At 46.8% G+C, this 25,116-nt stretch overlaps 1 protein-coding gene across 1 annotated transcript in view; it reads right to left on the reverse strand.

Annotated features, from left to right (window-relative positions):
- Positions 1-25,116, reverse strand: part of LOC144497213 (eIF-2-alpha kinase GCN2-like) — a 75,176-nt gene that overhangs the window by 16,676 nt on the left and 33,384 nt on the right. Inside the window, exons 15-20 of the mRNA XM_078218113.1 lie at positions 18,851-18,972; positions 17,405-17,454; positions 16,059-16,212; positions 12,780-12,878; positions 11,827-11,979; positions 3,970-4,089 (exon numbers count right to left, since the gene is read on the reverse strand). Coding sequence (XP_078074239.1) covers positions 3,970-4,089; positions 11,827-11,979; positions 12,780-12,878; positions 16,059-16,212; positions 17,405-17,454; positions 18,851-18,972 — 698 coding nt within the window. The remainder of the gene's footprint in view (positions 1-3,969; positions 4,090-11,826; positions 11,980-12,779; positions 12,879-16,058; positions 16,213-17,404; positions 17,455-18,850; positions 18,973-25,116) is intronic.

Consider the following 25,116-nt stretch of genomic DNA (forward strand, 5'->3'; position numbering starts at 1 on the left):
ACCCGTCTTTATTTTTACTTTCTATGCCATTGTTGCCTATTCTAAGCTAGTTGGAAGATTTGGTTAATACAGAGCAGCAACCTGCTGTATTTAAAATCGCAAGCTCAAGCACACACCCTGGCACTGGTTAACTTATATGAAAATTAATTGGGAATAGATTCGAGGATAAACGAAATAGTGAAGAGCGTTTTTATATTTATAGGTCTTAATATGATTAAACAAATTTCTGTCCATGTTTCCTTCAAACCTTATCACTCGACAACGTTTTTAAAACATTTTTTTGTTGCCGCTTTTAAAATTCCCTTTTCCGTAGGAGTGTAAAGAATGTGGGAATGGCAGCAGCACACAGGATGCTTGTTGGCTGATGCTGGACTTAACTGAGGTCTTTTTAAAAAACGTCACAAAGAAACCTTCATTTGAATCCACAGGTTGCTGTTGGGTCTGGAAAAGCACAGATTACATTTCCCTTTATGCAACCATGCAACTTTAGTACCTTCAATCCAACAGGCTGTTCTGTCTCTCAATGAGCTATCTGTTCAGTTCATTCCATTCCCCTGCCCTTTAGTATAGTTTTAACATTTTTCTTATTTAAATATTTATTTGCCTATCTTTTAAGTTATTCTGGGTTCTGCTTATATCTTTTTTTTGGATAAGGCAGTTCATGTTCTGATGACTTTGTATATTAAAAGAAACTCCCCTAACTCTCTCTTTGTTTCTTTGTTGACTTATGCTGTCTATATTTGACGCGCCGACAAGTTTTCGTAATTATAGTTATAAATGCTCCATCGGATTCGCTGCTTTAATGTGCAGAGCCCAACTTTCTCTCCTTGTAACTAACGCCTCTGATCCCACAGGAAGCATCTTTGTGAATTGTGCCTGGATCACTGGTCTCAGGCATCCCAACAGGCCTTCATCTGCTGAGGCTACGAAATAAAAATAAATAACCCGGGAAGCACAAAATGTAGCAAGCATTCATAGAACCCCTACAGTACCGAAGGAAGCCATTTGGCTCATCGAGTCTGTACTGACACTCCATAAGAGCTTCCCACCCAGGCCCAGGTCCAGGCCCAACCCCCCCCCCCCCCACCCCCCGGCCTTATCCCTCTCAACACCCTGCTAATTCCTTCCCCTAACCTACACATCTTTTTTAGACACCAAGAGGCAATTGAGCATGGCCAATCCACCTAACCTGCACGTCTTTGGACTGTGGAGGGAAACCGGAGCACCTGCAGGAAACCCGCGCAGACAGGGGGGGGAATGCGCAAACACCACACAGACAGTGACCCGAGGCCAGAATCGAATCTGGGTTCACGGTGCTGGGAGGCAGCAGTGCTAATCACTGTGCCATCGTGCTGTGCACTTGAGTGCCAGTCCCCTGAGATACCTGTTCACATGCAATTCATTGCAGTTATGTTGCTGCCTGGGTTAGTCACTGGAATGAACTATTCAATTCTATTGTTGTGGCAATACTTCAAAATCTTTTGGTTTTTATTTATTCGTTTATGGGATGTGGGCGTCGCTGGCTGGGCCAACATTTATTGCCCATCCCTGAGGGCATTTAAGAGTCAATCACATTGCTGTGGATCTGGAATCACATGTAGGCCAGACCAGGTAAGGATGGCTGATTTCCTTCCCTAAAGGACGTTAGTGAACCAGATGGGTTTTTACAAAAATCGACAATGATTTTTTGGTCATCGTTAGACATTTAATTCCAGATTTTAAAGAAAATTAATTAATCCGCCATGGTGGGATTTGAACCTGGGTCACTGAGCATTACCTCCAGATCACTAGTCTAGTGACAACACCACTACGTCACTGCCTCTAAAGCTAAAAAAAAGGAGCAGGCCATTTAACCTCTTGCAGCTTGCTCAACAACTGAGAGAACATAGTTAATCTATATTTACCTGCCTTTGTACCATATCTCTTGACACCTTACCTAATAAAAATCCATCAATCCTAATTTTGAGAATTCCGGATCCCTTTGTGTGAAAAAGTGTTGTCCTGAATTTCCTCCAAAATGGGCTGGCTCTAATTCTAAGGTCATATTCCTTAATTCTTTATTCCCCATCTGAGGAAATGATGTCTCCATATCCACCCTGCCAACTTCTTTAACCATCTTAAACATCTCAGTTGGATCACCCTTAACATTTTACACTCAAGGGATCACAAATGCAGCCAATGCAACTGTCCTCATAGTTTAACCCTGGTGAATATGCACATTTAAGGTCTTTAAAGTGTTAATGTTCTTCCTGAAGAGTCATACCCAGAGCTTAAAGCAGTATTCCAGATGCAGCCTAACCAGAGCTTTATATAGTTGCAATCATTAACTGTTTATAATTCCCCCAGCAATTTATTCCAATCCCCTTGATATCAAGTCTGACACTCCATTAGCTTTCTACACTCAAGGGAATGCAAGCCAAGTTTATTCAACCTGCTCTCGGAATTTAACCCTCAAAGTTCTGGTATTACATCCACTCATTAGCTCAGAGTGAGAGGGATGCTTAGAATGGAGATAAACATGTATGAATCATTTATTGCCATTTTTAATCAACATTTTGTCTCTATGGTTTGGCTAAGTTAGGGAGTATCTGAGCATCAGGCACTGAATATACAAAATAAGTTGGAATGTGGAATTGCAGTTTTAACAGTGAATTGCAGTTCTAACAGTACAAAGACATTGGCCGGGATTTTACCGGTTTGCCCCGCCCAACAATGGGCAGAGCAAGCCGGTAAAATCGGGCAAGAGCCGAGGAATCAGGATCACGCCCGATTTCTTGGCTCTCACTATCTGGCGAAGGCTGGATTTCCGACAAGGTCAGCCTCTCACCGGAAATGGGCGAGAGGCTGAATAAATGATTAAAATATATTTTAATGAGGATTTGCATGGCATTAGCGAGCCCGGTGCGCAATCGTCCGGGTTCACTTGTCTTTAGGGCCTCACTGGGAGAGGTTCACTCCAGCGAGGAAAACACCTGCTCCCCATGAACGTCATATTGGCCTCGCCGGTAGAACCGGAAGCCATTGAGACCCCCCAGTGTGTCGAGGGAAAGGGGGTGTGCACCTTGGGCAGTGCCAGCTTGGCACCTCGGTAATGTTCACCGGGCACCTTGCACTGGCCATTGCCAGGGCAGGGCTGAAAGGGTGGCCCGTGCGGAGAGGGGTAGTGGGGGGCGGCACTGCGCACTCTGCCTGCGATTGGATCGGTGGACAGGGGGCTGGTGCTGCTCTGCAAGTGACCGGTTGGGGAGGGTGGGGGTTGGGAGTGCCTGCTCTGCATCGCGATCGATGGGGAGGGGGGGTGTGATCGGTCTGGGCAGCGGGGGTGGGGAGGGCTTGTGGCACGGGCTGTAATCCGGGCAGTGTGGGGCTCGTGATCGGCTGCAGGCCCTGCGATTGCGGAGGGCGGTGGGGTTGGGGGGTGGGGAGGGGGGGCGGGGGTCTGTGTTCAGGCTGCCAGTTGCAGCAGAATCCTGAAAACACTCTCTCTCTTTCAGGCCTCTGCTGCTGCTATTGCACATGTGTAGAATCAGAGGTTTGCGCTTGCGCAATAGCTCCCTCTGCAGGCTAGCTGTCAAATTAAGCCCAGCTCACTGCCTGTAGCTGCTAGAAATGGTCCAACTCATTTTTCCATGCACTACGTGCACAACATTGGGCACGAAAATGCACCCCAAAAAAACAGATCTGCAACTCTTCCATTTTAATGCTAGCTGGATACTTAGAATCATTCGCGTAAAATTCCACCCATTGGTTGGAATTTTTCGGCCGTTCACATCTCACTGTCGCTGTGAGCGAGGTGGGAGAATTTGGTGCTCAGCCAAATCTCCATTCACTGCAGCGGGACCAGAAAATCCCACTGGCTTGAACGGCCAGAAAATTCCAGCCATTAACTTATGAACTACGCACGCAAAATCAAAGCAAACTATCAAGGAACCTATCTTTTCTTTCAGAAACAGTTCTTAAACATCTTACTAGTTTTGTGTACTGCCCTCCAAACACCAGAAAGTCAGATCCAGCTGCATTGTACAAAGCAAAAAGTAATCCTTCGTAATGCTTCAAGTTTATTTCTTTTGCACCACGCAAACTTCCAACCTATAACAAAGCAAAAGAGAAAAGGAAGGTAGTCAGTAAAAAGGCTTCAGAGTCATTTAGACAAGTTGAGTGAATGGGCAAATTGATGGAAGGTGCAGTATAATGTGGCTTAGTGTGAAGTTATCCACTTTGGTACGAAAAACAGAATGGCAGAGTATTATTTAAATGGTGATCCACTGGGAAATGTTGATGTACAAAGGGACCTGGGTATCCTTGTCCAACAGTCATTGAAAGCAAGCATGCAGGTGCAGCCAGCAGTTTGGAAGGCAAATGGTGTGTTGGACTTCATTGCAAGAAGATTTGAGTACAGGAGCAAGGATGTCTTATTGCAGCTGTACAGTACCTTAGTAAGACCACGCCTGGAGTATTGTGTGCAGTTTTGATCTCCTTAAATAAGAAATGATAAATTTTCCCAGATGCAATGCAGCTGATTCCTGGGATGGCTGGATTGTCGTATGAGAGATTGGGTTGATTAGGACAGTACTTAGTGGATTTTAGAAGATTGAGATGTCATTGAAATGTATAAAATTCTGACAAGGTTGGACACATTGGATGCAGGAATAATGTTTCTTCTGGCTGGGATTCTAAAACAAGGGGGTCACGGTCTCAGGATATGGGATGGGTCATTTAGGACTCAGATGAGCAGAAATTTCTTTGCTCAGAGAATGGGGAACCTGTGGAATTCTCTAGGCTGTGGAGGTCTAGTCACTGAATACATTTAAGAACAAAATAGATTTCTAGATGCTAAAGGTGTCAAAGGGTTTGGGGAAAGCATGGCGTTGAGAGAGAGGATCAGCCATGATCACATTGAATGGTGGAGCAAGCTTGATGGGCTGAATGGCCTACTCCTGCTCCCATTTTCTATGTTTCTAAAGAACACCTATTTCCTAGTTGTAGTGATGTTAAAACAAAAGACAAAGATCCATCATGCCAGTGTTTCACCCCGGCGCGTCTTGGAAGAGGTGCATGGCTGAAGTTAGCATCTTAAATGAGACAGGCTGGGCTTTCCTAACTTTTGCATGTTCCTGGTCTCTAGCCCCACTTCCTTGTGAGTAAGACCAGAGTCACCTAAGTACGTGCACTGGGGGCGCTGACAGACCAGGAGGCCTCTGAAGGCAGAAGCCTAAAGATTAACGATTTGTTCTCCCTTCCCTTTCCCTCAAATGATCTTTGAGCTTTGGGGGCCATCTCTATAACAGCAGCATGTTCCTACCATTTGCTGCAGTCCGGTAGTGGTTGTGGAGCGGGACGACAAGATCCACGTCAAGTAAAGTGTATAATCCCTCATATGCATGAGTACAGCAATGTAAGCACATTTTCAATGAGAAAGGATTGACCTTGGTATAGCAAAATATGAATGGAATATTGGCTGATGGCTCCATAAAACCTCAGGATTATGTTATAATGCCCATAGATAAACTGCCAGCATTAATGCATGTGTCAGGCAATGTGCTGCACTTGTATCTTGAAAACTGGAGTGCTCTTTTTAATGTAACTTCAGGTTTAAAAGGTACATGTTTCCAGGTTTTTAATTATTTGTAATGCAAGATATTGCTGACTTGAAACAATATCAAGTTCACTTTCCAATCTATGGATTTTCTTTTATAGTCATGCAGAGAAATATTTCACTGGTTGGAGATTACTCCATGCATTTGAATTAGGCATGATATATATTGCAAATCGTGCTATTTCCATGGCAATTTTAAATTCACTGGTTTTATTAACTTTTTTTCAATTTCGGGAAGTGCAGTTTAACTATCTATTAAAATGAACTGCAGACAAAAGCTTTGATTCATCGCCACAGTAGAACTGTGCAAACAAATCACAGTACAATTCCAGCACCTTGGTGCTCGTTTGTAAAGTTTACATGACAACAGGCACTGTGAAGCTTCATCATGTGTTCACAATACTCTCCCAGTTATACAATTCAAATAGGATACCATAGAATCACTAAGGAATTTTGACGCTCTTTAGTCACGCTCCTCATCAGCGCACAGGATCAAACTATATCAAGATAGACAATCGTCTTCTCAAAGTGGCATCCCTCACTATTCAAGGGTTGCTGAACCGTGGCTAATGCTGTTATTTTGTTGCAGGACGAGGTGAGGAAACAGGCCCGAAATCTACCTGAGTGGAATGGGAATTGAACCTGGTGCTATTGGCGTCATTGTGAACCACAAACAAGCCAACTGAGCTAATCTGTCCCTCGGTTGCGACAATACAGAAAATGAAAACTTATATTTCATGTTGTGCAGCATTTTATTTTGCAATTTTTTTTGCTTTAGAGAAAAAAAACCAAACCTAAATAATGCTTTGGCAAAACTTCCAAGCAGGACATTTGGAAAAATGTTCTCCACTGAACGGTTGTATCTCAGTGAGGTGTCCTGAGCAACATTAAAAAAGTCCGCTGGTCCAAGGAGGTTTGCCAGCACCTCCGCTGTGTCTGTTAACTCAAATCCTTTCACCATCCGGCTGGTTTCCTAGCTCACAGCTTCCATCACAGAAACAATCCTCTCAGCGAGGATAGGCTTTACTGTGAATAATTTCAAATCGCCCTTTCAACTTCTTAAAGTTGTTCTCTTCGGTCTAATTTGCTGGCTTTGCTCAAGTTTGCACAATAAATCGCTCAGCAAAATGTCATTTTAAGTAGCAGCTTGAACTTCCTTTTCAGAGCTCTGTTTCTGGGCCTCGGCTGTTCAACTGATGAAGAAAAAAACTTAATAAACTGGGGAGTCCACTGATGGGAAGCTTACAAATGGAACATTTCAACTGGATGAGTTTTATAGACACCATCAGTTGGTGCTACTCATGCATGAATTAAAGAAAGACCTGCGTTTATATAGCACCTTTCACAACCTCAGGGTCCCCCAAGCACATTTCACAGCCAAAGATGTACTTTTGAAGTGTAGTCAAAGTTGAAATGTAGGAATTGAGGCAACACATTTATGCACAGTAAGGTCTCACAAACAACAATATGGTACTGAACAGATAATCTGCTTTGGTGATGTTTTTTGAGGGATCAGTATCAACCAGGACACTGGACATAACAGCCCTGCTTTTCATCAAAACCTGAGAGGACAGATAGGGTTTCATCCAAAACATGACACCATCGACAGTATGGCACTCCTGCAGTCGTGCAGTGGACTGTCAGCATAAACTTTTGTGCTCAAGTGTCTGGAGGATGACTCGAACCCACAACTTTCTGACTCACAGGGTTATAAGTTGGCACATTTATGACTATTCCATCACCTTGCTTTCTATTTCCAAGTGGTACTAGGTTAAGAACCTCCTGTTTCGAGAGGACAACTGGACCCTAGTGAGGCATTTCCTTTTTAATTAACTGTGGTAGTAAACATCTTTCAGCCATGAATCTGTCCAGTCACTGCCTATTTATCATCCAGTCTAACAATGTCACAGTTTCATGAGGATTTGTTGGCCTGGGTGGGTACTTGGTGGCCTTGAGCTGGAAGAAGAGAAATTGGCTCTGCCACACTGACAATGAGGAAAAGGGTTTGTGGTGCCTAGGAACTGGAGCTTGTTACCATCAGGCAAGCACAATGGTTAGCACTGCTGCCTCACAGCACCAGGGACCCGGGCTCAATTCCCGGCTTGGGTCACTGTCTGTGTGGAGTTTGCATGTTCTCCCTGTGTCTGCATGAGTTTCCTCCAGGTACTCCGGTTTTCTCCCATGGTCCAAAGATGTGCGGGTTAGGTTAATTGGCCATGCTAAATTCTCCCTCAGTGTCCCAGGATGCGTAGGTTAGAGGGATTAGCGAGGTAAATATGTGGGAATGTGGGATAGGGCCTGGGTAGGATTGTTGTCGGTGCAGACACGATGGGCTGAATGGCCTCCTTCTGCACTGAAGGGATTCTATGATTCTAAGCAGATGCAGTGGAACAATCCCGGCTGCTACATAAAGGAATCCTTCTCTGAGTAGATGGAAATGCGCACTGAGCCTGATGATGAAACCAGAGATCAACACCGAGAAAATCTCCACAAGAAAGTGTAAATTAGGAGCGAGAAAGTGAGAGACGAGTGTTGAACTTATTTATCCAAACAAATTGCAGAGTGTAAGTTTAATGAATTGCAGAGTGTAAGTCTAATGAATGACAGATTTAACAGTTTAATTCATGAATTTGTTTATGTCAACCAATTTAAAAGAAGTCTTTTCTTTGTTAGTTCACCAATCTTCAGTGTTGCTCTTTGTCAAAAGAGCAGAGATCGGGAAGTGAACAGATATGGGGCAGGAGACAATATTTGGGAAGAGAAAGGGGGTAAGGGTGAGCTGCAGGCAGGAGTGCAGACCTATCACAGAGGGGAGGCTCGGAGTATTGAGTGAGAGAGGAGTGGCGTGCCACAGGATGGAATATCGTGCTGCTGGACACAATGTAAGGCTGAAAGTCAGTAAGCAGCTCAGTCACTCCTCGCTTTTAAAAAAATGGACCCAAGCTGGAAGTACAAAGCTCTGAGATCAGTGAAAAGGAGCTAAAATCTTTTTTGTTTTTATGATTGACATGAAGCTCACTAAACGGATGAGACCTCGGCCTGAAGGCATTGGGACTTTCAGCCTGGAGAAGCAGCAGGCACTCAGCCCAGCAACTGGGATCTCAGCCACACAGACATTACAGACACAAAATTCCATTTGATAGATCTCAATAAATTCCATTTCAGTCGCGTCTGTCATTTGGCAGAGGAGACATTTTAAAAGCTCCTTTTTCTAGATGCAAGTTTATTTCAGATTTTGCCACTGAATTCTCTCTTATAATGCTGACTTGCTCTTCAACTGGGTGGCACGGTAGCACGGTGGTTAGCACTGCTGCTTCACAGCTTCAGGAACCTGTGTTCGATTCCTGGCTTGGGTCACTGTCTGTGTGGAGTTTGCACATTCTCCTCGTGTCTGCGGGGGTTTCCTCCGGGTGTTCCGATTTCCTCCCACAGTCCAAAGATGTGCGCGTTAGGTTGATTGGCCGTGCTAAAATTGCCCCTTAGTGTCCGGAGATGCGTAGGTTAGAGGGATTAGTGGGTAAAATGTGAAGGGATATGGGAGTAGGACCTGGGTGGGAATGTGGTCGGTGCAGACTTGATGGGCCAGATGGCCTCTTTCTGCACTGTAGGGTTTCTATGATTCTAACTCACTCAGCTTAATCACTGCAATAAAAATATAGGAACAGGTTTATGTTACAGAAGGAGGCCATTCAGCCCATCGTATCAGTGGCAGCAGGAAAAGTTTTTCAGCCTAATCCCACTTTCCAGCTCTCGGTCCATAGACCTGTAGGTTACAGCACTTTAAGTGTGTGTGCAAGTGTTTTTAAATGTTGTGAGGGTTTCTGTCTCTACCATCCTAACAGACAGTGAGTTCCAGGCATCTATCACTCCCAGGAGAAAAGATTCTCCTCAACTCCTCTCTAATCCTCCTGCCAATTATCTAAATGGTTGCTTTCTAGTTATTGACATCTCTGGTCAGGGAAATATGTCCTTCCTAATCCATTCTATCAAGGCCCCTCATAGCATTGCACGCCTCAAATAAATCTTCCCTCAGCCTCCTCTGAGAAAACAGCCCCAGCCTGTCCAATCTAAGAACACAGAACAGTACAGCACAGAACAGGCCCTTCGGCCCACGATGTTGTGCCGAGCTTTATCTGAAACCAAGATCAAGCTATCCCACTCCCTATCATCCTGGTGTGCTCCATGTGCCTATCCAATAACCGCTTAAATGTTCCTAAAGTGTCTGACTCCACTATCACTGCAGGCAGTCCATTCCACACCCCAACCACTCACTGCGTAAAGAACCTACCTCTGATATCCTTCCTATATCTCCCACCACGAACCCTATAGTTATGCCCCCTTGTAATAGCTCCATCCACCCGAGGAAATAGTCTTTGAACGTTCACTCTATCTATCCCATTCATCATTTCATAAACCTCTATTAAGTCTCCCCTCAGCCTCCTCCGCTCCAGAGAGAACAGCCCTAGCTCCCTCAACCTTTCCTCATAAGACCTACCCTCCAAACCAGGCAGCATCCTGGTAAATCTCCTCTGCACTCTTTCCAGACCCCAAGATCTCTCTGTTCCTCCACAGTCTTCAGAACCCTACCTTTGACCCTGTAATCCACATTTAAATTAGTCCTACCAAAATGAATCACCTCACATTTATCAGGGTTAAACTCCATTTGCCATTTTTCAGCCCAGCTCTGCATCCTATCTATGTCTCTTTGCAGCCTACAACAGCCCTCCACCTCATCCACTACTCCACCAATCTTGGTGTCATCAGCAAATTTACTGATCCACCCTTCAGCCCCCTCCTCTAAGTCATTAATAAAAATCACAAAGAGCAGAGGACCAAACACTGATCCCTGTGGCACTCCGCTAGCAACCTGCCTCCAATCCAAAAATTTTCCATCCACCACCACCACCTGTCTTCGATCAGACAGCCAGTTACCTATCCAATCGGCCAACTTTCCCTCTATCCCACACCTCCTCACTTTCATCATAAGCCGACCATGGGGGACCTTATCAAACGCCTTACTAAAATCCATGTATATGACATCAACTGCCCTACCTTCATCAACACACTTAGTTACCTCCTCAAAAAATTCAATCAAATTTGTGAGGCACGACTTGCCCTTCACGAATCCGTGCTGACTATCCCGGATTAATCCGCATCTTTCTAAATGGTCGTAAATCCCATCCCTAAGGACCTTTTCCATCAATTTACCAACCACCGAAGTAAGACTAACCGGTCTATAATTACCAGGGTCATTTCTATTCCCTTTCTTAAACAGAGGAACAACATTCACCATTCTCCAGTCCTCTGGCACTATCCCCGTGGACAGCGAGGACCCAAAGATCAAAGCCAAAGGCTCTGCAATCTCATCCCTTGCCTCCCAAAGAATCCTAGGATACATTTCATCAGGCCCATCAAAACTGCCAGGACATCCTCCCTCCGAACATCTATTTCCTCCAGCCTATTAGCCTGTAACACCTTCTCTTCCTCAAAAACATGGCCCCTCTCCTTGGTGAACACTGAAGAAAAGTATTCATTCATCACCTTGCCTATCTCTACTGACTCCATACACAAGTTCCCACTACTGTCCTTGACCGGCCCTAACCTCAATCTTGCCTCATTACTAAAATTCTCCATTCCTGCCAACTTCATTGTAAATCTTCTCTGTACCTCTGTGATAATCGCATCCTTCCTGCAATGTGAAAGTATAATTACAAAATCCACAAATTGGGATTATGTGGAAAGCACAGCTCCCAATTTGACTTACTGGCATTTAATCACTAGTGGAAGTTCAGCTTAAAAACCACCAACATGGTCAGGTATCAGACTTAACTTGCTTTTACTCACTGGCTGACTACATCTTTCATTATACTTGCAGCGACCATGCATCAGTGAACAGGTAAATGAATAGGACATCAAACAATTTAAACAATTTTTGGCCGGTTTGTAATTCTCTTCACAGTGTGAAGCAGAAAATGTTGCAGTTCGCCAGCTGAGTAAATCACAAATGAGAAACCCATGTAGTAACAAAAAGCTGTTCACCAGACCATACTTTTTTTTTTACACATCACAGGATGTGGGCAGCACTGGCAATGCCATCCCTAGGTGACCTGAAGATACCCTTTGTAGCGGTTTGATGCAATTGAGTGGTTTGCTGGGCCACTTAAGTCGTGAGTGTAACAAGAGTGTAATAAGCTTCAGACATCTCTCAATGTAACATTCTTTCTTCTCACCTTTACTGTGAAAGCAGAATCTGCAAATAGCTTCTGTAGAGTTGTCAGTGATTCCCAACACCGGGTGATACTCTCAACAAAGCGTGGATTCAGCTTCAAGAATCTTTCCAGATGTTGGGATATGGCATTGAATGATAACGCACCAAAGCAAGACTAAAGGAAGGGAACAAACACAATGAGAAGAGGTAGGCTAAAGTCAATTTTATGTCCGGCCTTTAATGTATAAAATGTCACTGGACAATACACGCACAAAATACTGGAAAAACAATCAAGACCCAGCTGCAACTATGAAAAGCCAGGTTGATGTATCAGCTACATTGTTCTAAACAGTTCTGATGAAGAGGGCTGTTGGAAGAGAATGGGCCTTGCCCACCTCCGAGTTCAGGTTTCAGACTGGCATGAGTGCAGAGCCAGGGAGAAAGTTCATCAGGATTCTCAAAGATAAACTTTTCCATTCTCAAAAATATTTAAACACATGGAGAATGAGAAGTCCCTCAACACTGGGCGAATATGCTTCAGAACATGTATCCCCATGTTGCAGGGGCTTGAAATTGGGCTTACCATGCCACACAAGAGTCCTAACAGCCTTGCATAGGGGGAAGCATTCTGGTGGTAAAATCCAGAACAAGAGGAAGTAATCTTAAAGTCAAAGTGCAGTCAATCAGTCAGGAGCAAAACCAGGAAGCATTTTTTCACACAAAGCGTATTGCAAGTCTGGAAATGGGGAAGACTGGAAAGCCCTTGGGACACTGGGCCAACTGAAATTTTCAAGACTGATTGATAGATTTTCATTAATCTTTAACCTTAATCTTAAGAAAGATTACCAAGCGATATAGAATAGTAGCGGCTAAATGTAGCTGAGGCACAGATTGACCATTATCTAATGGTGGAGCAGACTCAAGGGGCTGAATGGACTACTCCTGTTCTTATGTTCAAATATAAAAAAAAGGTACCTTTGCACAGTGATCCTGTGAGCCACATTCTTCATTTCCGTTCGTGAAGAGTGTTTCTTCCAACAGTGTATGACTAACAATCAGGTTCCTGTATTGTTTCTATTAAGACAACAAATATATTAAGGGGATTATAACTGTGGTTATGAGAAAGGCCAAAGTATAGTTTTAGAATGTCTCAGATAAAATAGTAAAAGTACTGAAGTACCTCACTGTTATCTTTTATACCCCCTTATATTATAGAGGAAACAGTTCCTTCCTGTCGACTTTATTAACTCATTTAATCATTTAAACATCTAAATTCACCCTTCAAACTCAAGGAAATAGAGGCCCAGTCTATGCAACCTGTCGTGATAATGAAAATCTTTTAGCCCCAGAATCATTCTGGTGAATGCACACTCCAAGGTTAATGTATTCTTCCTGAATTGCAGTGCGCAGAAGTTAATGCTAAATGGAATCTAAACAGAGATTTATATAATAGTAACATAAGATCCATCCCTTTGTATTCCAGCCATCATATACTGTTATACATGTCTTACTGTTTTCTCTTATTAGAATGTATTAAATGGGCACACAGGAAGTCAAAATTTCTTTGCACTATTTACCCAAAAGTGTTATGCAATACTGAGGTCTTGTGGCGCAGTGGGTAGTGTCCCTGCCTCTGAGCCCAGAAGCTCCAGACTTGATGGCCAATGAAGCTGCATTCATAATGCAGCTGAACAGGTTGAGTGTCAACTTGCAAAATCCTTCTAAACTTGCCAATGGCTGGCAATAAGAGTGGGAGACATTCCTGGTCAGCCACATTTTGTGTGGAGTGATGCCTCTCAAGCTATAAGCCCCTGGCGACAGACTCGCAACCTGTTCAATGAATTATTGGCTATGGAAACAGACAAAAGTCTGCCTTCGTGCAACCTCTAGGTGTGAGAAGAGAATTGGAATTGGGTAACGCAATACTTAATTAATTGGAAAAGTACAATGGACCAAATGGTCGCTCACAGTGGTATAGGATTCTATAATTGAGTGTGTTTGAAAATTTTTTTTAACCATTTTGAATGTTTCACAAGTAAAGGGATATGAAAGGCAGTGGAGTTTACTTTTCTCCTGCTGGGATTTACCATTTATTGCTTTAAACTTCACAATGCTTCCCTGGAAGCTTATAATGGGCTGATAAGCAGATTCTGATTTCTGCAACACTGAGCATCAGCCCATCATCAGAACATTTCAGCCAGATAGAAGCTGTGCTTCTTGGCAGTCATTTCCTTCTCAAAGTCTTGTAACACTTGTTACATTTCAGAGGAATGTTGGTCGTCCGCATTCGTGAAATTACATTCCAGCAGCTATAATTAGATATTGAATGTGTGGTAGAATCAACCACAAATCTCTGGAATTCTCTCCAAACACAATGTAAATTTTTTCCATGTCACGACAAACTGGACATGCCCAGGAAATCTCAGTATTATCTATGGAAGCAATTCTCCACTATATGGAGTGGAAGTAATGCTGTGTGATAATGCTGCTAATGCACAGGTTTGTGTGAAGTTCCTTTGTTCGGTGCTTCAGCGAGTCACCAAACTGTGTGAAATTCCACCATTGCACAATAACCACTGAAAACTTTGTTACTGATATTGCACAAGGCAATGGCAATCAAGGTTTGTTAAACTGATTCAACAGCTTCTCCTGGTGCTTCACACCCTCTTTAGACTTGAAAAATGACACCAGCAGAAAATGATAACGGCAGCAGTATAGCATCTCGTCGCTGATTACCTTGCAGTATTGTTTTCACAGCGTTTCACCACTTTAGACTTGACCTCATGATAGTACCAAGCTGCCTTGCCCGAGGGCGGGCTGGCAATGGAAGGTGGCATTCAGCACTGTTTTGTTATATCTTAGGCCATTTGGCCCATTGAGTCTGCACCAACCACATTCTCACCCAGGCCCCTTCTCCACAACCCCATGCATTTACCCTAGCTAGTCCCCATGACACTAAGGGGCAATTTAGCATGGCCAATCCACCTAACCCGTACATCTTTGGACTGTGGGAGGAAACTGGAGCACCTGGAGGAAACCCGCACAGACACGGGGAGAATGTGCAAACTCCACACAGACAGTGACCCAAGCTGGGAATCGAACCTGGGTCCCCGGCACTGTGAGGCAGTAGTGCTAACCACTGTGCCGCCCTGTGTTATATATCACAGTGGTTAGCGCTGCTGCCTTATAGTGCCAGACACCCGGGTTCAATTCAGGCCTCGGGTGACTGTCTGTGTGGAGTTTGCACGTTCACAGAAATCACAGAAACCCTACAGTGCAGAAAGAGGCTGCACCGACCACAATCCCACCCAGGCCCTACCGCTATATCCCTACATATCTACCCACTAATCCCTCCAACCTACGCATCCCAGGATACTAAGGGCAATTTTAGCATGGCCAATCAACCTAACCCACACATCTTTGGACTGTGGGAGGAAACCGGAGCACCCGGAGGAAACCCACGCAGACACGAGGAGAATGTGCAAACTCCACACAGACAGTGACCCGAGCCGGGAATTGAACCCAGATCCGTGGAGCTGTGAAGCAGCAGTGCTAACCACTGTGCTACCGTGCCGCCCCTTTCTCCCAGTGTCTGTGTGGATTTCCTCCGGGTGCTCCAGTTTCCTCCCACAGTCCAAAGATGTGGGGTTAGGTTGATTGGCCATGCTAAATCGCCCCTTTGTGTCAGGGGGACTAGTAGGATAAATATGTATGGTTACGGGGTTAGGGCCTGGGTGGGATTGTTGTCGGTGCAGGTTCGATGTGCCGAACTGCCTCCTCCTGCACTGTAGGGATTCTATGATACGAAGATGTATATCACGATGCATAATAAAACCAAAATATTGCGGATGCTGGAAATCTGATATAAAAACAGAGAATGCTGGAAAAAAACACAAGAGCTCTGAAGAAGAGTCATACTGGACTCGAAATGTTATATCTCTTTCATTCTCCACAGATGCTACTAGACCTGCTGAGTTGAACCAGCATTTTTAGTTTTCATATCATGATGCGTAGTTCGTTCAATGATATCAGAACAGACCAGGAGAAAGCAGCACAATTAACAGTGGAGAGATGGCCCACTGGAAATTCCAGTGCAGATAGAAACTCTGCTAATCAAAGTAATTTATCCAACGTGCCCACAAAATATGAAAGCAGTAGACAGTGAATTCATGTTTGATGAACAGTGAAATAATATTCAATGGACAGTGAATAATTTTAAATTCCAAATAGTTGATATCCGAATCGCATTCTTACCCCAGCTGAAGGATATCTGCTCACAATCTCTGACACAATTTGAATTAACTCTGCAACAGGGAAGATGGAGTCCTGCTCAAGATCGACAATATCAAATGCACAGTGGATTTGATAAGGAAGCCCATTTGGAAGAAACCTCTTCTTCATGCAGTATCTTTAGGACCAAATAATAAGCATTCACTTAAGATGCGGCACAGTTCAGACCTATTTTTTCTCATCATCGAGGTTTCAAAACAGTCTGCATTTTTATACAGTATGTTTAACATCCATCTGTGATGTCACTCATCTCAATCATTTTTATTGTCAGGATGAAGGAATGAATAAAAGCCAAATTTGCTCCTTCATCTCAGGAACCGTAGCCAGGATTTTAAACTCATCTTACCTGGTGAGAATGGCGTGAGAGGAGTTCAAAATATGAAAACTTTATCTCCCAGCTCCAACTCACCATGTTCCCAGCCACCATCAGTTTTATAATTGTAGATCAAGTCATCAACTAGGTCTCTACTAAAGACAGATTGGGGCTTAGTTAACATTTAAAATAATATTAAACAGAAATCAGGGGTAATTCTCTAGTTTTTGCATCCAGGCAGGAGAAGCCAACTGACCATAAAGAGTCAAGATCAGTATTTAAAGAGTATTTCTGTTAGAACTCCTTGTGAAGCAGAAGGCAGAAGAGGGCTCCCCAAGGCCCCAGAAGGGACTCTTTGGATACCTTACCTTTGGCCTTCCCCTGTCTCCGATGGCCTTGGAACACCCAAATTGTCCTCAAGTCCACAGATCTTTGGCTACGGCCTCTTGCCGCTAAATACCCACTCCTGTCTGTCTACCACGGAGCCTGAGCAGGTACCCTGAAAAGCTTTATGTTAATAAAGCCTTTCCTTTAAGACTGGCCAAGCCCCGTGACCTTAGTCTCTTTTGGTGAGTCACTCACTTTGGAGCTCGAGGGCACTGATACCCCACCCCAGCCCCCCTCAACCCTCTCAATGAGTGTCTGCATCAGTGGAGTCTTTGGTGCGTCACTGCCTAGAACACTCACTGGACCCACTAAAGGCAGGAAATACCAAAGATTTCTCAAAACAACATAGCTGGCACATAGCACAGGCTCAAAATGTTCCCTCAGCCACCTCAAGACCATTTATTCACTGACTGAAGCATTCATACAATAATTGACAGAGATGGCAAATAAAATGTTTTTAAAAGCTTTCAGCGTCAGTAACCAATGTATCTAATCGCAAGCATTTTGCAACACAACAATTCTTGCAGAACAATTTGTTTCTGGATCATTTTATCACAAAGCCTCACGTTTCTGTATTTCTGCAAAACATAGTCACATGGCTTCAATTTACCTTTTCATTTCACTTATTTTGTTTTTATGAACAAAACGCACAAAGGGCACCTGTAAAGAAGAGAGAAATATGTGCAGTCATACAGAATGATAACCAAACAGGGGTCTGTACTTTTTATCCAATAACTTTGTGCAAGGACAGGTCAAGTATAGAATGCCCTGGCCAAATATTTAACACAGTAAGAAGTCTAACAACACCAGGTTAAAGTCCAACCAGGTGTTAACCTGGTTGGACTTTACCTGGTTAACCTGGTGTGGTTAGACTTCTTACTGTGTTTACCCCAGTCCAACGCCGGCAGCTCCACATCACAAATATTTAACCCCCAACTCACACCACTAAAAAACAGATTATCCGGTCATTGTGGTGATGTTGGGTGAGATTCTCTGGCCTCCCTCAGTGTTGTTCTAGCGGGAGGCAGCACACCGTTCACTGGATTTGATAAGGAAGCCCATTTGTCAATTGTCATTGTCTCAGGGCATGTTCCCTCAGGTCCCCAGAGGCAACCGCATCCCACCTTCATTCTGGGTCTTTACTCGATGGAGTTTAGAAGGGTGAGGGGGGATCTAATTGAAACTTACAGAATACTGAGAAGTCTAAATAGAGTTCAGGTGGAGAGGATGCTTCCACCAGTGGGAGAGACGAGAACTCGAGGGCACAACCTCGGAGTGAAGGGACAGTCCTTTAACACTGAGATGAGGAGGGTTTTCTTCAGCCAGAGGGTGGTGAATCTGTGGATCCACAGAGGGCTGTGGAGGCCAGGTCATTGAGTCTCTTTAAGACAGAGATGGATAGGTTCTGGATCAATAAGGGGATCAAGGGTTACAGGGGGGAAGGCAGGAGAATGGGGATGAGAATCATATCAGCCACGATTGAATGGCGGAGCAGACTCGATGGGCCGAAAGGCCTAATTCTGCTCCTATATCTTACGATCTTATTCTGCTGCTGCCCACCAGCCTTAGCATTGTTCCCTACCGGCCTTTACGTCACTCCCCACTAACTGTAGAGGAACAACAGTGCCAATTATTCAAGTATGGTCCTTGAGCTAGATTTAGACGGGGCAATGCTATCCGGGTGCTGCTGGCTGTCTGCTTGGGGATCCTCCATTCACTGCCCCCTCACCACCATTTCAAATTAATCTTTCTCACGGCAAATTCCCACTGAAGCCACTCCGTGCCGCAGGGTGCACCGCCGGCCGACTAGAGAATCCCGCCGGCGTGAATGGCTGGGGAAATCTGGTCGTTGTTTGTGGAACGCTTGCTGTGGACAAAGTGGCTGCCATATTCCCCGCATCCTGCAATGGTGACTACATTTCAAAAGTACCTCAAGCTGAGAAGTGCTCTGGGAGATCCTGAGGTCATGAAAGCTACTATATAAATGCGAATTCTTCTCCTTCAATGCAGTGTACTACAATATTGTTAGACAATGTTACGTTTCATGCAGCTATACCTTATGATCCAGTGTCACTTCATAAATATACCCATCACTACTTAGCATCGTTGTGATGTCACAGCGACAGGACGTTCCCACGCTGAATGGAATAATCTCAGGAATATCCACTGGAACAGCGCCTAGAGAGAAGAAAATATAATTCACTTCACCACCAGCGCTATTATTTATTACAAAGGAAATCAGTTACGTGGATAGTTCCTAATTGTAAAACTATAGCCACGTGCCCTATGGCAACTGAATAAACAGCTTCAAACATTGCCGAAGTCCGGGAAAAGATCGATGTAAGTATGACTACTTAAGCAAAGGAAGGAAGGAGGCAGGGGACTTATTATACTTCTTCAGCAATCAGTCGCTAACGAGCATGATTGTCCATCTAAGAAATTCCATGTTACTGGTCATGGTTCTGTGGGTTCTTGTGTGGCGGATGAGCCCAATCCTAGAAGCACATCTCCAACAGCACACTTGGCAGGTGTTTCTGGGAGGTGGGACTGCAAGAAGGAACAATCAGGATAACTAACACACAAGCAGGCTTCTGGCTGTGTGTTTTCACAAGGAAGAAAGATGAGACACATGGCTTCTTGTATCTGTGTGCAGGGCGTACCGCTTCCCTGGGAATATCACTGTTCAGTTTTTAAAGGCAAGGTAGATAGCAATGTATGTAACTGTCCTCTTCTCTACAGAATGCAACAGCACTGTTAATTTTTCCACTAACCTAGCTGAATGCTGTTTGTAAGTCTGTTATTTTAATCAATGTAAAGTAGTCCAGCTCTTCAAAGTAGAACTCACCCTTATAAATACTGGCATAAATCAGTGTGATAATCAGTCCACTGAAGCGTGCAGAGTACACTCACTCAGGCATCCCCACTTCCTAGAATCCTGACAGTACAGAAGGAGGCCGTTTGGCTCATCGAGTCTGTACCGACCACAATCCCACCCAGGCCCTATTCCCGTAATCCCACACATTTACCCTGCTAATTCCCCTGACACTAGGGTCAATTTAGCATGGCCAATCCACCTATACCATATGTCTTTTGGACTGTGGGAAGAAACTGGAGTACCCGGAGGAAACCCACGCAGATACGGGGAGAAAGTGCAAACACCAAAGAAGAAGTGAGAAAGGAGGTACGGAGGTACTTGGAATGAGTGAATTTGCCGTAAGATTGATTTGAAATAGTGGTGAGTTGGGGGTGGGGATGGGGGCTGCGACACAGCGAATGGAGGATCCCCAAGCAGACAGCAAGCATCCGGATAGCAAAGCCCTGTCTGATCCTAGCTGGAGGACCATACTGGAATAACTGGCATTGTTGTTCCTCTACAGTCAGTGGGGAGTGACGGAAAGGCTGGTGGGGGACAATACTAAGGCTGGCAGGCAGCAGCAGAATAAAGGTGCGATGCGGTTGACTTTGGGCACCTGAGGGAACATGCCCTGAGACAGATGCTGGGAGGAGGAAGGGTATGGTTCCCAAACAGATGCCAGTGTGGGGGGGGGGAAAAGGGAAAAAGTCCAGGGCAAGACAGGCTTGATGTTTTCTTCCTTTTCTGAAATACCTACTTAACTTAGCCTGTTCCCCAATTTCCCACACAGTGATTTGTGACGTTGACCATAGTCAGGAACTCACCCAGCTACTTTTTGAACAGGAAGTGAACCTGTGCTTAGTGTATCAGCCAACAACCTGCTCCACAGACAAAACAAGATACCTCCTGGCATCTGATTCAGTTCTACACTTACAAAATGGGGGCAATCTTGAGCCCGTGCTCTCTGTCTGCGGGAAAGGCAGCAGGTGCTCCAGATTCAGTGAAACCCTGTTTGTTTCAGCGGGGTTTTGAAAATGAATCTCCCACTCTGTGCACTGCAGAGTGCACGAGTGTGAATCACTCCGAAAAGCTGTGGGCCGGCCTATTCCTGCTGGAGAGGCTGAAATCAGCGTGCTGAGCAGCCACTGCGCATGCACACATCTCTGGGAGACTGTTAAACAAAGCCTCCCAGCATTGAAATCGTTGGCCTCAACCCCCCACAAACATTGCTGATCGCTCATCCCCTTCCCCCGCCAAAAAAAATAAAAATCGCTGGCCTCTCCCTTCTCCACTAACCCGGAAATCGCTGGCCTTCCCCTCCCCCGCTGACACAGACATCGCTGGCCTCCCCATCCCCCACTAACCCGGACATCGCTGGCCTTCCCCTCCCCCGCTGACCCGGACATCGCTGGCCTTCCCCTCCCCCACTGACCCGGACATCGCTGGCCTCCCCATCCCCCACTGACCCGCACATCGCTGGCCTCTCCCTCCTCCGATGACCCGGACATCGCTGGCCTCTCCCTCCTCCGATGACCCGGACATCGCTGGCCTCTCCCTCCTCCGATGACCCGCACATCGCTGGCCTCTCCCTCCCCCGATGACCTGGACATCGCTGGCCTTCCCCTCCCCCGCTGACCCGGACATCGCTGGCCTCTCCTTCCCCCGATGACCCGGACATTCCTGGCCTCTCCCTCCCCCACTGACCCGGACATCGCTGGCCTTCCCCCTCCCCCGATGACCCAGACATCACTGGCCTCCCCATCCCCCACTGACCCGGACATCGCTGGCCTTCCCCTCCCCCACTGACCCGGACATCACTGGCCTCCCCATCCCCCACTGACCCGGACATCGCTGGCCTCCCCATCCCCCACTGACCCGGACATCGCTGGCCTCCCCATCCCCCACTGACCCGGACATCGCTGGCCTCCTGGCCTCCCCATCTAGCCCACCACTTCACACACAGAGTTCTGTACTGCCCATGCACACCTTCTGCCTACAAGCTTTTCCCCTCGTTGCTGAGAGCCCTGAGCATTTCACCCTCCTGGACCCAGTTCCTTGTTGAGTTAACCCAATCAGCACCTGAGAAGATGGCTCACCCTCCACTGAAACCAGGTTGCCTCCATATTATTCTCAAGGAAATTTACCTAACGGGCCCATGAGTGGCACAGACTGACTACACCTGGACTCCCTTAACAAGCTAGATCTATATATAAGCTGTAATTATGGACACACAGCCAGTCATGCCTGGAAGATTGCCCCAAAGGAAAGTGCACTGAGATTTGTGGGCTGTGAGCAGGCCCGCCTGTTAGATACGGTGGAGGAGAAGCACCAGCTGCTCTACCCCACTCAGGGCTGTCACCTAAGGGGTCATGATGTGCATTCCAACCATTATTCATGTAAATTGAGTCTGTGTCTTTATAAGTTCTGTTTGTGAACAGAATTCCCACTCACCTGAAGAAGGGGCTCAGAGCCTCGAAAGCTTGTGTGGCTTTTGCTACCAAATAAACCTGTTGGACTTTAACCTGGTGTTGTTAAACTTCTTACCTAAGGGGTCGTACAGCAATTGCATTATGGGAGGCGGTGGCATCGTCTGTAAATGCCAGGTCACTGACCCCTCGGGGTCTAGCGAGCAGTGCTGCAAGAAACTGAATGATCTTCTTCGGGCTGCAAGGGTGTGCCTACAATGTCAAAACATCCCCGTACACCTCAAGGACTCCCCAACCCTGACACACATTGCACCCCATGCCCTTCCATACATCATGCTTTCAATTCCCCTTGTGTCCCCGCAGGAGAAGAACGCACACAACCGCCATGAGAGGGAGAAGACTGGTGGGGGTGTCCCAGAGCTGCGGATGCTCACAGTGTATGAGCAGCGTGCCCTGGAGCTGGGGGACGCTTGGCGGGGGGGGGAGAGAGCTGGGGGACGCTTGGCGGGGGGGTGATTCCTAAGTCTTTGCTGCGCGGGCTGTTTTCCCTCCCCCTAATGTGTGCTCTTTTTTTAAAAAACAGTGCTCAACTCTGAAGCACCAGGTGTCAATGCCCCAACTTCTGTTCCTGAAGAGAGTTCCCTGGACATCTCGGAGGGAGGCCCCGACGAATCCTCCAAGGACAGCACCAGTGAATCGGCACAAGCATCAACAACACAACCCACCAACACAGAGACTATCACCACAGTGGGGCATGTTAGTGCCGAGGCTTCTGGGTCATTTATTGACGAGCACTTCACAGCCGCTGATGCACATCGGATGGAGGCGGGCACATCTCAGGGCACACAGAAATCTGCCGGAGGCGAGGATTCCGCTAGCCCCAAGCCAGATGCCAGGCCTCAGGGTTCGTTCACCCTGAAACTGGTGGAGATGCATTAGAAAACCCGGGGAATTGTGGATGGGCTGTCAGCAACCATGCTGTGACTGCAAGACTGTTTAGAGGAGTCAAATAGAGTGCTGTCTCAGGAGGTTGTGCCGGCACAGTGTGGTAACCGGGCCAACACTGCAAGGGTGGCATCTGCAGTGGAAAGTCTGGCACAGGGATCTGGCCTCATGGGTGACAGTGTCCAGGCCACCCTGGATACACAGCGGGACATTGCAGAGACACAGCGGGCCACTGCCGAGGGTGTCGCCGGCATCCAGGAGGCACATTGATCCGTAGCCACGGGTGTCGGGGGCATGTTGGAGACACTGCTGGCCACGGCTGGTACTCTCGCTGCGATCCTGGAGATACAGCAACCGTGTGAGCCTTGACAACTTAGCCCGTTCTTGGAGGGCTATTGCTGAGGGGCTTCAGAAGCTGGCTCGCTCAAGAATGCTGTAGCAGAGGGGCTCCAGATCTTGGCAGAGTCTCAGAGGGACAAATCTGAGGGATCACAGACCATGGGGCAGATGCATCTGGGCCTCCAGGACTGGCAAAGCTAGGTGAGCCTGGAGTTTCTGGAGCTCAGTCCAGCTAACCTGGCGTCCCATGGAGTGTCTCCAGGGCCTATGGGCACCCTGAGGGAAGTGGAAGAGCAAGAGCCCATGCAGGGGTCTTCCACCCAGGAGACTCCAGATGCCCCGAGACCTTCTGATTTTTCCCCCCTTCCTCACACCACAGCAACTCGGGGCCAGCTGGATGGACAGGGTGGCACAGACACATCAGTGTCATCCACAAGTCGGCCGGAGCCTTCCTGGTCTCAGTCCCCCCAGGGGACGGCGCCAAGTACATCACAGATAATGGGACGTGGTCACAGCTGGACACCTTCACCTCTGATGTGCATCCTGGGGGAGCACCTAGACGAAGCAGTAGGCTGCGCAAAATTAGAAAGTTGTAGGGTCACTAAGAGGGCACGGGTGAAGGTCAGCAGTAGTCAGGTTTAGGTTTTTGGAAATGTTAAGAGCACAATAAAATGTTATTTTCACCTCACAGCTGTGACTAATCTGTCTCTGATCCTCCACCCATAGAGCTGAGTGCTCCCCAATCCCATGCATCGAGGCACAGACTGCTGTGCTGCGCGATATCAGCCCTTTGGCCAAATGTTTTACACCACCTGTCTTATTTTCCCCAGCATCCCCCAGAACCTTAGTCGCACACAACTCCCTGTCATACACCCACCCTCCCCCACGCTCTAGCCCCCGATTCATTGCCCCACACACTTGTGTGCCCAACCCTTACTGCTACATGGGCCTGGTGGCAGGGTGCACTCGGAGAACAGGTAGGAGTCAGACTTGAGTGGCACCAGGGCCAGGATCCCAGTGTGCACAATAGCAAGTCATCACCATCCTCCAGCCTTCACCAAAGACTCGCTACCAGTGCCAGCCCAGGCCCACTAACCGGTTGCGATGTTTCCCGAGGTTGGGGGGGCTGAAGAGAGGAGGGTGAGGGGGACTGAGAGAGGGTGGGGGGAAGGGGAAGGGTCATGTGGTTTGAGTGGCCAGCTTTGAGTTGTGAGGGGAGGGTGGAGGCTGCAGTGGCTGCTGGGATGTGGTGTAAGGGTGTTGGGAGCAGCCGCGACACTGGACATCACCAGCTAGGTAAAGCGGGCTGCTCTCAGGGCCTCCCTTGCTGCCCTGCCCTGCCAAACCCCTACCATCGCCACCTGACCTCCAGCTCCACATATGGCAGGTCCTCAGTTCTGTCCGATGACGATCCTCCTCCTCCTCCTCCTCCTGCATGATGTTGTGCAGAATGCAGCAGACGATGATAATGCGGGAGGTATGCACAAGGTCATACTGCAGGGCACCCCCAGAGCGGTCCTGGCAACAGAGTCTCATCTTGAGCAGGCCTATGCAATGCTCCACTACGGACTGGGTGGCAACATGGGCCTCATTATAGCGGGCCTCCACCTCAGTCTCGGGCCTCCGCACTGGCGTCATCAGACATGACCTCAGTGGGTAGCCCTTGTCCCCCACGAGCCAGCCTGGGTTGGTCTTCAAAGATGTTCGACTGCCTCAGCACATAGCTGTCACTGACACTCCCTGGGTGGCGTGCACAGA

Source organism: Mustelus asterias, chromosome 8 (genome assembly GCF_964213995.1).
Source record: "Mustelus asterias chromosome 8, sMusAst1.hap1.1, whole genome shotgun sequence".
NCBI classification, from domain to species: Eukaryota; Metazoa; Chordata; class Chondrichthyes; order Carcharhiniformes; family Triakidae; genus Mustelus; species Mustelus asterias.